At 49.1% G+C, this 13,450-nt stretch overlaps 1 protein-coding gene across 1 annotated transcript in view; it reads right to left on the bottom strand.

The window, feature by feature from the left end:
* The window catches only part of LOC104465736 (microtubule-associated protein tau-like), a gene marked incomplete at both ends in the record, with an annotated part of 25,542 nt that extends 12,769 nt beyond the window's left edge, over positions 1-12,773 (bottom strand). The window contains 7 exon segments of the mRNA XM_010078902.1: positions 85-264; positions 1,437-1,492; positions 4,017-4,931; positions 8,189-8,254; positions 9,853-9,939; positions 11,226-11,312; positions 12,701-12,773. Coding sequence (XP_010077204.1) covers positions 85-264; positions 1,437-1,492; positions 4,017-4,931; positions 8,189-8,254; positions 9,853-9,939; positions 11,226-11,312; positions 12,701-12,773 — 1,464 coding nt within the window.
* Between the last annotated feature and the right edge of the window lie 677 nt (positions 12,774-13,450).

Genomic DNA, 13,450 nt, shown 5'->3' with positions numbered 1-13,450 from the left:
CAGCCAAGTGCTGTCAGCGCTGTCAGGAATTCCTTAAGGTGTTCCCCAAGGCAGCTTTGCCTCTCTCACATCCTATTTCCTTACCTTGGCTTTCATTTCTTGCATTCCTGTACTGGTAGTTCGGGATGTGACAGAAGACACTCGTTTAGAGGCGGAAGCAGGGCTGGAGGGTGCTTTCGAAGGGGTTGTGCTAGAGGAGGTGTGTCGTTGGGGGGGGATGGAGGGTCTACTGCCTGGGGTTTTAACAGTGGAAGATGAGGCTTTCTTAAACATGGAAACAAAATAAAATTGGAACAAAAAAAAATCAGTATGGGATGGAAACAAAAGGGGATCAATGACATTAAATAGGATTAGAAGGTGCAATACAGAACTGGGTGTGGGATGGGCGATGGCTGGTACTGACCCTGGGTACTGCTGGGATCCACACGGGCAAGTATGGGATACCTCAGCTCTGTTCCTCCCACAGGGTGCAGCAACACCCAAGCCCCTTTCTGGGAGAAGCATCACTCCGTGACAACCTGCCCTTGCCACCACCCTCCACACCATGGCACATTTTACCATCTGAACTGCTCTGTTTGCTCCCAAACTCTATGAGCTCCACTGGCAAAGATGCTGCAGGTACAGCACCACCACGACCAGCATTTCTGGGAGCTGCAGATGACTGCTCCCAGGTCATTCAGTCCCACCATACCCACTTTGTCAACAATAGATCATCAATTTTTATCCAGACAATTGCTTGGTACCATGGCAAATGCCTAGCCTGATACAACCCCGCAGACCTCCCCAGTGAAAGACCCAATTGCACATTGTTTGAAAATAACTATATTCCTCACCTTTAACTCTTCACCCACTAAATTGTCCATCAGCTTGTCCATCATCTCTCCCAGGCACTAGTCAGGCTAACAGCCCGCTGAACTAAACCTCCTCCAAATCAGCACTGTGACAGATATATTTAAACTTCTCAAATTTACCCAAACTGTTCCTCACCCAGAACACAGCATCTGCAATGCCTAGATTACTTAATTTTTTAATTACACATCTTGCTCTTTTCATTGATATGCTGCTTGTGCCCAGTACAGCCTTCTGAGTTTGCTTTTGCGCCGGTTTGCCCCAGCAAAGCCAGATGTCTGCTTTCCGGTCTCAGGCTCAGAAAATTATTTCTCTCACCACCCGCCCAACCCCATGAACCACATGTTTGGTTTACATTTGGTTTGCTTGCTCGCCCTCAAAGATCACCATGGATTGCACCATCCAAACCACGATGAGGGAACAAAAAAAAACAACCAAACCACTCTTGGAAGATGTAAGGAAGAATGGAAAACAATGGCAAGGGTTCCTAAGAGGCACTAGCACAGGCCAGGAGAGCAGGAGAGAGTCAGGAACGTGCACAGCACTCAGTGGGCTAATGTCACCTCTGGTTTCATTTTTTAGCTTACCTTCGGTTTCTTTTCCTCAGCTTCAGTCCCTTCCTTGTCTCTGCTGTCAGTATGACCTGACAAACGGAAACACACAGTTACACTCCTTGGGACCGGTCAGTAAACTTTGGAGAGGTGATAATGCCTGTGCCACAGCAACATGCATGCTGGGGGGGTTTCCATGTTCCTTTAAATTAAACACTATTCTTAGAAATATTACAAAGTCACTCATTTCTTGCAGAAATACTTCCACATCGTAAACACATTCTTTCTGGGTTAACAGATCATCCTGTGCATAGGCAACAGCGCATCAGTCATCACCAGAGCATCGGACACACGCAGCAAGGTCTGTATGAGACCATTCTGCCCAGATCTGCACTGAGTTCCCACAGCATCTGCTCAGTTTAGGACAGAACAGTTCTCTTCAACCCTAAACGTAAATCTCCCTCTCTAAAACACCCACTAGTTCTAACAATCATGTAAAAAGGACTAAAATTGCCCCAGTCCTAGCAGCACCAGGTTGCCCACAATCTCATTTAAAGTTGTTGTTAACTCTGCAAAGCATTTTTCTACCCAGCTGTTGTTCATTCCCATCTCTCCTGACACCCTGCTTTCTGCGGGGTCAGACCCTGCCGGGTCTTCAGGCTTTCGCTGTTGTCCTACTTGATTCATATCAAGCACAGAGCAACTGACAATATTTCAGTGTTTTGTCCCATTCATCTACAAGCACAGCCTGCAGTACTGCTAATTAGGAGATTAGAAACAGGGAGGAAGCAATGTTTGTACTGTAAGGCACTCATTAAAAAGCCCCTTTTCCCGGTCTGCAGATAATTCCTCTCTAATATGGGAGGAAAAGCTGCTGGTATTCTCCCCAGTGTTTTGGAAACTTGCTGGGGGGGGTCAGCCCTTTTCCAGCGACACGAACAATGTTGTTAATCCAGCACTGCCAACCCTGACCCATCCCAGCAGCCGCTCCCAGAGCTGCTGGATGCACTGCCCTTCCCAAATTCAGTTAAACTGCAGATTGGAGCAAGACTGGAGCTGAACACCCACGAGGTATCTCTTGTCTTTGAAGGAAAAGACCATTAAATAATTAAAGAAATTCCTCCTATTGAATGTAAAACTGGTTGAATCTGGGCAATGCATCCCCAACCCGCCGTCGGTTTCAGGCTCCGATGCGAGCGATAGCAAGCCATGCCAATGCCCTGCAGCACATGAGCGAAGCTTCCCGCTGGATTATTAGGTAGCGAACAACGAGAAATGTGTTCTGAGCTTTAGCTCCAATGGAAAAAGCTACACCAACAATTTCTTCATGAACCCCGCGCAGCAAAGAGCACACGTCTCTCTGCCGCAAACCAGAGAGGCGGTGAGCAAGATTTCCAGGCTAACAGAAGCAGCCAAGCCAGCTTTTGGGATGCAGCACTGGGGTGAAAGGCAGAGCTCCCCCCAGACCAGGCTCTGGACAGCCAGAGCTGAGGTACAACACAGTGAGACACCATTCTAACGTGTGTCCTGCTGCCTCAGTTTACCAACACAACTCACTGCAAAACCTGTGTTTGGCCACTGAGTAGGGTCCCTAGTGACGTCCCTCTGACCCCCAGTAAAGGTGGAAAATAGCTCTCAGAGAAAGAAAAGGTCTGAGAGTTGCTCTGTTGGCAGGGATGCTCATGCTTTGAGGGGTGAACTCAGACCTTCACCCAAGACAGCTAAGACTGAGACTGCTGCACGAATGCAGCAGCTCCAGGGTCTGACCGCCCTCCCAGCCCAGCCCAGCCCAGAGACACCCACGCTGTTAGATGTGCCCAAGAGCCAGGCCTCCACACACAGGCAGCTCCCACAAAACACCCCAAACACAGCCACGGTGTTGGACCACCCAGGGACACGCCATCAGAACTGGGATCAGAGAAGGATGCTTCATGAGAGCATGAGACGTGCCCTGTAGCGGGTGAAGGTCCAGCCAGCTGCAGACCTTGCCTCCGCCAGCGGTCAGTAGTGGATATTTAAGGGAAAAGTTCAAGAAACAGGACCAAAGCGAGGCCTTTCCCATGGTTAGACCTGCCCTCTCGCTTGCCTTTTTCCTCCTCCCTCCTCTTGAGGAAAGCCAAGACAAAGAGTTATTGGACCGGACAGCGGACACATGCAAACCAGATGGCACGTGTCTTGCTGGAACAAGCTGCAGCGTGCGCCGGGTTAGCCCCACTCCAACATGCCAGAACAACGTCCATCCGGTCTTCATCTTCTCAGGAAAGGTGCCAGGTGTGAGTTAAGGTGCCCACCCCACAGATCCAAGGAAATAAAAAAAAAAAAAAAAAAAAAGAGGTGAACAAAGCATGATCGGGGACACGCCAGCACCATGCAAGGGATGCAAAACCGAAGCAGAAGGATCTGGCAAGTACGCCGGGACATCCAGGATTAAACTAAAGGGGGAAGGAGCAGGAGGAAGCAGCAGCGGTGTTTTGTAGATCACTCCACAGCAAAGGCTCAGGCCATTTCCCAAGCAGCAGGATTTGAGAGGTGGCAGCAAGCTGGAGTGCTGGTTCAGGCAGCCGTGTCGTGAGCAAGCCACCAGCAATGTGAGCTCAGGGCAAACGCTGCACACACCTTTTAGGAGAGGAACACGACTGACTGCTTTCTCTGCAGCATGGGCATGACGTTTCTTCTTGGGCGTCCGACGTTCTCCTGTATCTGTCACGGCCTCTTCCAAAGGAGCACCTTTATCTTCCACATCATCTTTTACCTCATCAGAGAGTTTGGCTGTTTCTAGTAAGGGTCCAGAATCTTCTCCCTCCCCAGGCTCAGCTTCTTTCTGGGACATGATTTCAGGAGGCTCTGATGGGGTGACCTCTGTGTCTTCTTCCCCCTTCAATGGCTGTCTCCTCTCCTCCTGGACCTCTCCTGCCCTGTGTGATTCAGTTTCAACAAGAAGTGCCTCTCTTGGTGTGTCTCCGAGGACCTCTTTGGACTTTTTTTCATCAAAGGCATATTCTTCAAGAGCTTCCTTGGCTGTTGCTGGACACAAGCCCATTTCAGGTCCTGGTGAAACCTGATGTCTCACCAGGGAAAGCAAATCCTGTTCAGAAGTTTCATCAATATCACGGTCCTCATCTCTTTCCCATCCACTGGCATCTTCTTTTAATGGAGCTCTGGTAGACAAGGGAGATGGCCGATCTTTAACGTGGGAGTCACCTGTGCCACCCACTCCTGCCACCCTCTCAGTGCGTACATCACGACCCAGCTCCGTTCCCAGCGCTGGATCCACACCAATGCCTTCTCTGCCTCGATGATCCCACAACTCGTTGTCGTCTTCAGATGGTCTGGAGCCTTGGTACATATCCAGGGGTATCGGGATGGTGACCTCAATCCTGGTGGGAGCTGCTGCGGGAGCCTTCATTTCACACGACAGAAGAGGCTGCTGAAGAACCCCAGCCACCTGCTTTGTGGGCTGGCTTTCTCTCTTTATTGCATCTCCCACACGCTCCTGAGGGCCAGGCTGCAGCTTTGGAGAGCTTGGCTCCCCTGGAGTTAAAGACGCAAAGGACGAAGCACGGGGAAACAATTAGCACAGGCACGTCAAATAGGCAGGCAGTCATGTAACGCTGAAGAGAGACTACGGACTTCTACTATCAGTCTAGAGAATAAAAGCAAGTCCCACATCGCCCCACGGAGCAGACAACTCACTCCTATAGTGACTTTTGCCTTTAAAGAAACTCTGATCCCCATGGGAACCAGGAGCAGTGACAGCCACAGCAGGTGGGGTGGCAGACCCCTCCCTGGACCTTGTCTCGGAGCTGGTTGGTGTGTCCCAGGCATGTGCCATAAAGGCCAGCATCAGCCACACCTGCGCTCTATGACCTCAGTCAGCTTTAGAGGTTTTCAGAAGCCAGAAACACACCCATTTCCTCATCTAACACCACCACTGGACCACCAATTTGCTGGTCAGTGAGCACCTCTTCTTCCCTCAAGAGCCCGAACAAAACAGGCCAGACGCCCTCCCCTCCTTCACGGGCTCAAAAAATCCCTTCAAGCTCTCTCCCTCCTTGCAGGAGATGTTCATGCAGACACGGCACCAGTGACATCCTCCCAGAGCTCAAACCATCTCTGCTTTTTTCTCCAGAACATTGCTCATGAGCCTGGGGAAGCTCCTACGTCTCCTCTCTCCCTGCTGTGTATTTCAACAGCCAGTGAAGCAGACCACCTCGGTGGAAAGCACTAGGAGGAAAATGTGGCTGCAGCCACGTGGCCACAGCAGTTCTGGACTGTGCACCCGCTCAGGCTCATCAGAGCTCCAGCGGTGCTGCCACCATTTGGGGTAGAGTAGAACATGTGACATTTAAAACCCAGAACTTAAGGTCACAGAGACACAGATCTTGTTTTTGGGAGGGAAAAAAAGAGAGAATTATGTTCTATCGCTGATCTCATGCATGACACAGACCTTCACAATTTCACCCAACAATTGCTGCATTAAGCCATATGTTCTGGTTGAGCTGCAGTTTTTCTGTTAGAAACTCATTCAGCTGAAGTGAAGATGCACTGAGCAATGGAGAATCGACCCTGAACACAGGTAAATCGCTTTAAAGTCAAATGCCCTAGTAAGAATGTGCATCTTATCTTATCAATTTGTCCATCTTCAAATACTCTTTGGTCTTTTTGAGCACTGACGGGGAGCACTAAAGAGCCTCAGATCAGAGCACTTCAGTACTGAGATTCCAGTTGTTGCTTTGCTAGATTAACAAACAAGACTAAAACAAGAAAAGAAGTAGTCAAGACTGACTCAGTTTTTATCAACGTTTTACCAATTTTATCCACAACAGTTAAGTGAAACCACCCCACAAAGACCTTGGAAATTGTGGTTTAAGACAAATCCTAAACTGGCACCTATTGGCAGGTAATATTTGAAATGTGGCATCACGAGACCCCTTTTATAATCACAAGGATCTGAAGAATGTTTAGGCAGTAGCCAGCAGACCATCCTGGGTCACTTCTTCTGCAAACGAACAACATGACCATTAACGACCGCTGGCGCAGAGAACTGGACAGTCAGGTCCTTAGCTGTACTTCCATACTCCAGGAGCTGTCAGTGGCTCCGAGACAAACATGCAGCACGAAGTCGAGAGCTGGCAGAATGCCAGCAGAGCGAGAACTGGGCATCAGAAGACACTTCTCCACCTGTGACTCCAAAGGCATTTTAACACGCTCCATCTTCACTGAAAGATCATTTTTTCAAATCCCGCAACACGAAAAATTAAGGTAGCTAGTAACAAGATATCCATGACTCTGTGTGTGCATTGTGAATCATTTTCTTCCAAATCAAAAAGAATCACGTCATCATTAAAAGGACGCAGCAGATGTGGCACTCAGAGACACGGTTCAGTGGTGGACTTGGCAGTGCTAGGTTAACGGTTGGACTCAATGATCTTAAAGGTCTTTCCTAACCTAAAGGATTCCATGATTCTATGATTCCAAGTCCACTTTCAGAGAAGTAACACTTTACATAAGAACCTAGAAATGTCATATAGATGTCATTTCGGAGTTCCAGTTAGCTGTATGTCCCCATATCTGACAGCTGAAAGATCCAAGGACAGTACAGAAAGGTCTTAACAAAATCTGGTGAGAAACAGCAGCTAGGACCAGACTGAACAGGGCAGACAGAAGAGAGAACTTCACCCCCCTCCTGCTAACAATTCTGATTTCTTGTTTGTAGCAGCACCACTATTTTAAATACAGAAGGGTTGCTAGTCCAAGAACCACTGGACAGGCAAGCAAGGGTTTTATTTTAATTGCAGGGAGCAGACTGTGCATAACTGTGCTTATCTGTGTGTGGAAAGCAAAGATGACCTGAATTCCGCCCTGAGCTGAGAAGGCAAAGACCTATTTCCTTCTTTAAAAGGCACGGATGTCTGTAAATGCACTAATGCAGCCACGAGGAGGAAAGACGCTGCTCAAGCAACTGGAGAATTTTTTACGTCTACTGCACAGGAAACTACCTTACAAAATGGGGTTTAACTAAGATTTTAACCAGCGCACCAAATTAGCGCTATGGCGTATTAGCACTAGCAAGACAGCAATATCAAAGTGAGATTGAACCCGTAAGTCCGCCCCGTTGGGCACAGAATTAAGCTAGCGCTGGGTGCTTTGGGAAATCCCATCCTGAAGTTTTCCATCAAGTCTGAACTGAGAAGAGTCACGAGAGGTTTTTCAGATAGCCAAGAGGTCCCTGGATAATTTCTCGGCTTATCTGAGCAGATGTACAATTAATGCTCTATAAACACTCACTGCCCACCGTGCCTGGCTTTGTCCCATTCCCTGAGACCGGGATGAGAATGTCAGGGCATCAGTGAGTAGGTTTGAGACATGTTTTACATTAGAAATAGACAGTAATTAAACAATTCACTTATTTAATGTGTGACGTGCAGGGCTCAAAACCGACTCTGTTCAACGCTGAGCAGCTCCTCCCGGCCAGCTGCACCATCCCCGCTGTGTTTATCACCTTCTCTAGCCTGGAGGATGCCCTGTTCTGCAACCGGACAAACAAGCACCAGGGCTTCGGCCATCTGAGAGAGAAATTTGGTACATGAAAAGCTGCAGTTCCCTGAAATGAGTATGTTGGAACATTCAAAGCATGTATGACCCTCCCCTGTCAGGAACAGGGAGAACTGCACAAACGCTCACACAGTGCAGAGCATTTGCGTTACAGAAGAAAATTCCCAAGCCAGTAGCAACCAGCCGCATGTGGGCAGCAGTAACTGGACCCCAGCGACAGAGGATTCACTAACCTTGGGCAGCATCTCCTCCAGCGTGGTCCTCCAGGTTGGGAGTGGCTCCTACGCCCGCCTCTTCAGCTGGTCCCAGTTCAGAGAAAGGAGGGAAAAAACACGATGAAAACAAGAATTAAGTTTAAGCGTGTGTCTGGAGAATTTCTTTACCTCCCTGCTGACTCTGCCCATCAGTGCTGTACCGTGAGCAGGGCAGCATCAGAAAGGCACTCAGCCCACGCCGATGATGGATCTACATAGATCTATTCAGCCTGTAGCAGGCTGGAGGAGCGTTTCACCGACTCGCGCATCTTGGGTGGCAGCTTAGTACAAGCTCCTTCAGGCAGAGGTGCAGAAAACAGGCTCGTTCAGGAGCAGGGAAACTTGTGAATTTATATCTCCTCTTCTGCCCCCACATAGCGTTTACGTTGCTGGCAGCACTCTGAAAGCCTGACTCTTACCTGAGCCCTACCCAGCCTGCTGTAAGGAACTCTGCAGAGGCTACCTGGCACCAGTAAATCTGTCTGATATAAATCTGATGCTTCAGGAAAACTGGTACATTCAAGAAGCACAACTTTCTTCATAGACGTGATGGTTTGTCTCTATCAGAATTTTTTCAATTTATGACTACTTTCAAACCAGCTTAATCACTAATATTTGTATGTCACAGTTCTATGGTCAAACCAGGACTTTCTCTGTCTTCCCCATTTTTTTCCAAGGAGTTCAGGACATACTGCTTCTTCCTGGCTCCCTGCTACAGTCAGATCTTGAAGCAGAGACTGCACATCCTTGCTAGCAGGCAAGCGACTCTGCGTTTCAGCCCCAGGCTCCACCGGCAGCCTGGGGACTGGATGCAGGACAGACAATCTGGCTGCCCGAGGGAGTGTGTTTGGGCTTGTTTCAGCGTTTGGGCATTGGCAGAAGCCCATTTCCACCCACCACCTTTCTCAGGTCCTGCCTGATGCATGCAGGAAAGGACAGCAGCTACTGCACAGGGGACACATTCTCATTTTTCACATACAGACCTGACTCTCCCAGGAGCTCCTGCCCTCTTGTACACACACAGGACTACTGCAGCTCACTCCCTTCTCACTCTGCCTCCGGAAGACCCCCATCCCTCCCTGGAAAACCAGGCCCAGGTGCAGTAATTCCCCACAGAGCATTCAGGCTGAATTAGCCACTTCACTTCCTCTGCATTATCCTTAAAACATACCAGCGGACAAAGAACTGCTGCAGTGGCCTGGTTTTCACCTGTCACTTCAAAGACAACGGCATGAGCCAGGCTGGACGAGAGTGAGACAAGCAACAAGGTCCTGCGGTGACACCTCTCCTCACCAGCACAGCAGGGCTGCTGGCAGAGGGGCAGAGATGACTGGGATCGCAGGTAAGCGCTTAGCCTGGATATGGGAGGCAAAGCCACCACAGAGACACCAGATAGAAAGATTGTGAGATGTGGAGCTGAGAAAGAGAGAAGAAAAGGCTGCAAGTTTCCCCCAGGCTGAGGAAGGCAAGAGGACAATTATAAGCTAGGAATTATTTCTGCAGGCTGTGGAGAAGAAAGAAGCACGTGTAAGGAGCAAAGCACGCCTGCAGGAGGTTTTGCAGCGTTATTTTAAAGCACTAACCAGTCCGGCTCTCTGCTGTGTCTGCATCAAGAGATGAAACTGCACCTTGGCCTCCCTCACCTGTGGTTCCTTCTGGGATCTCCCCATGCTCTTCGACACCACCCTGATCCTCGTGGTCTCCTTCCTCCACTAAAGGTGCAGTGGCATCTGAAAAACAACGCAGCTTTCACACAGCCGGTGAGTGGCAAAACCCTGCGGAGGCCAGGACATGCCTGAAGAACTTTTTGCTCAGAAAAGCACTCGACCCCCTCCCTTGAGCCAGTGCTGGAGGAGGGAGACAACCGAGCACGACACAGCAAAGCCAGTATCGCCAGGACACTGTAAGCTGTCCCCTCTGCCACACAAATCACACATCTCCAGCGTACTCCTTACGCAGCTGGAGGCTTCACCATAAACACTGTCTGAAGATACACAGCCAAAGACTGGTGCCTGGTCTATGCACAGCCATGCTGTCTGCATGGGGACATCACCCGGCTGGAGCAGGAAAGAACAGCTCCCATCGTCATGACAGCCCTGATCCAACTGGAAAGAGGGACAACATCATCCCCTTCTGCACCAGCCAGGCTTTACATACTGATTTCTTGAGCCACATACATGGGAACAGAGCCACTCCACAGAAGATCACTGTTGGCCCACACCTCCAGTGGGACAGGGCTGGAACTGGTCAGCATCTCTGTCCACCTTTCTTTTAGATAAATTTTGCAAACGAATGCCTTTACCTGAAGTCTCCAAGAGACAGTTACTTGGGATTAAAGCAGCCAGAGGAAAACAAAAAGTGAAGTTAATTAAAACTGTGCACAAGTCTCTAGACCAGTTCAGAATTAGATTCTTTCTATGAATGCATTCAGATAACACTCTGGACCAGCAGGGACATGGCCTGAGTCCTACCAATATGATCTTTACATCCCCACAAAGCTTTGGTTTATGTATAGACTCTGCCCATCTCCTCATGCTGTACTAATGAACATATAAATACAGAGGGGCAAGAAAAGAGCTGTGAGGCACAGCTGACTCTGAAGGGGAACACAGCGACCAGGATGCACTGTCAGTATCCCAGGAGAGCACAACGATGCAAACCACTGGCCCTGGGAGCACGCCACCTCAGATTGCTCCCAGCTGTGCTGAGCTAACGGGAGCTCGCGGTCACCGTGTAAAAAGTCTTCAGGAAACAAACTGCAAGCAACCTCCTGAACTATAATAAACACTTCACCTTCTCTTGCCTTCCAACCCACTCTCCACCTTTAAAGGTCATTATCACATTCTGCAGAGTGGCAAACATTGCTTGTGATGAGACTAACGAAGAGCATTTGTGCAAGAGTGCAGACACTCCTCCTGAGAAACCCCACCAGAATACGGCACAGCGAGTCTTTCGGCAAGGTTCACCACGACCCCATCCATCATGGTTTCAAAGCAGTAAGTCAAAGAGCTCCCACCTTCCGTAGTTGGGGTGCTCTTAGCGTCAGATGTTTCAGAAACAGGCTCATCCGATCCGTCATCGACTGGTATCTGAAGGGGATAGCCTGGAAAACATTCAAATACTTAGAACAAGTCCTTGGCCAGAAATTATGGCTTGTGCGTTACGACCCCTGATTGCCCAGATCCACAGCAGCAAGAAACTGTCCTTGGAGAGTATAAAACACCTGAACTAATAAGCAAGCAAAGCGTGAAAATGCCAATCAAAAGTGCCAGTGTCATCACCAAAAGGAACAAGTGGAAACCCATCAGCAAAAGCAAAGCCCAGTGAACCGAACAGCTAGAAACAGCAAAGCATGGCACGAGAAGGAAAGGAGATCTTAGCAACGTAAGCAGAAAAGATGATATACAACTTCTGAGCCACTGTTGTCCCCTCTGCCATTTCTGGAGCCATTAGCCTCCCTCCCAGAGCAGGCTGCTGAACGTAACCATGATGTGTTAATTCTAATCATTGCAAACCAGCAAGTCTTTGTAAAGGGTTTGGTGCAGCACATAATGTACTGTGTGAAGACTTGGTTGCAAAAGTCATCTTTTGGAAGAGTAGGGCAAGAGGTACAAGTCTGCTCTCTGCAAGGAGTCTGGGCAAATAAAATAATGAGAAGTGGAGAAAACAACTTGGAAAAGAAGATTCAAACTAACACAAGCAAAACCCCTGGAAAGCTGTGATGTGCGAAGCTGGGGCTGCAGGCTGAGAGGAGCTCAGCCTGAAATGCATTGCAGAGTCTGGGATGAATGGATGCTATGGATTCTCTCCAGGACAGAGGCAGTCCATTTGTCTGGTGTAAGCTGTGTCCAAAGCACCTCAAGAAAAGAAAATTAAGATGACGTGTATATGGAGCATATCCGGGAGTGAGTCCCACTAGGTTTGCTGGGTTTCCAAGTTCAATTGTGGACCATGATGGAATGAGAAAGGAAAAGCTTCTGGAGAAATGCAGGTCTGAAATACGGTGCAAAAGATTCCTGTATGGCCCCCGCTCCCAAAACTCTCTGTTCAGTGCTCCCCAACTCCCTGTGCAGGTGAGAAAAGCAGGCAGCAAGCAGCATCCTTGAGCTGTGTTTCCAAATAAAAGCAGTGCTGGATTTTTATAGCAAACTGAGGAGTGAACACAGAAATATACATTTGCAAAGCTGCAGCAGTAAGATCACCACTGTTCTGGATACTGGGGGTGGGTTGTTCTGCTCTTGCTGGGCAACAATATCAAACAGCAGCATGTTCCTATGACTACGAACATCTGAGCATCTTGTGGGCTACCCACTGCCCACCGGCTGCAGCCAGCTGATCCCCAGTAACCTTCCAGACACACATCCCATCTCCTCCTGGCCATCCCCAAGGACCCTCCCACCGCCACGCTGGCCCCACTCTCCCCATTTAGGACATTCTCTCAGCGGTGGGTGAGGCAGGTCCTTTACACTGTCTCCTCCTGGAGGTGCTCACCTGATGGGATGTGCTTCTCCTGGCCAGCTGCGTGATCCTCCATCGTGGTGACGTCCTGACACTGCTCCGCTGTCTCTCAGCAAAGTTACCTGAAGAGGAGAATAAAAACAAACACCCATGAGACAAAATCTGACACAACACGCCTTCACCTGGAGCCCAGTTGGTGCGCTCCCACCTACCGCCCCATGAGATGGTTTCAGTTTGTCAGCCAGTTTCCAGGAGCATTAAACATCCTGTACAAGCAATCAGCCAACAAGAGCCAACCATCTTTTCAGCCACTGTAAGACGATATACCTATTTTGTTCCCTGAAATCACACCACTGTGCTCAGGGAAGGTCACAGCTCAAGACCAGGGCCAGGCACTCTTAGAGAAGAGGGTCTTGCCTGGTTGTGGGGCTGAGATGACAGCACAACGGCTGCTTAACCCCGAGTCCTTCTTGCAGTGCTCAGAAAGCCAACACCATGGTATGGAGCAGGGCACAGTAAATAGCTCTGCACGCTGGAGCAGAAGTAGAAAGGGGCTAAAATTCAGAGTTATTTTTCTAACGTGCATTTATTTGCCAAAGGAAATGAAGTCACCAACAAACATCATCCGCTCCTGTGAAGCAGGGACTGTGTCTCTCCTTATTCTCCATGCTGGCTGGACAGATATCGCTTTTAGTTGACTTCCTAATAGCTGATATAATTACAGCCATTGGCAGTGATTAATAATCAGCTATTAGTGTAATCGCATGTTTTCCATGACCGTCA

This window comes from Pterocles gutturalis, unplaced genomic scaffold (assembly GCF_000699245.1).
Source record: "Pterocles gutturalis isolate BGI_N339 unplaced genomic scaffold, ASM69924v1 scaffold22913, whole genome shotgun sequence".
Classification (NCBI taxonomy): Eukaryota; Metazoa; Chordata; class Aves; order Pterocliformes; family Pteroclidae; genus Pterocles; species Pterocles gutturalis.
This window is presented reverse-complemented; position numbering and strand designations above follow the sequence as displayed.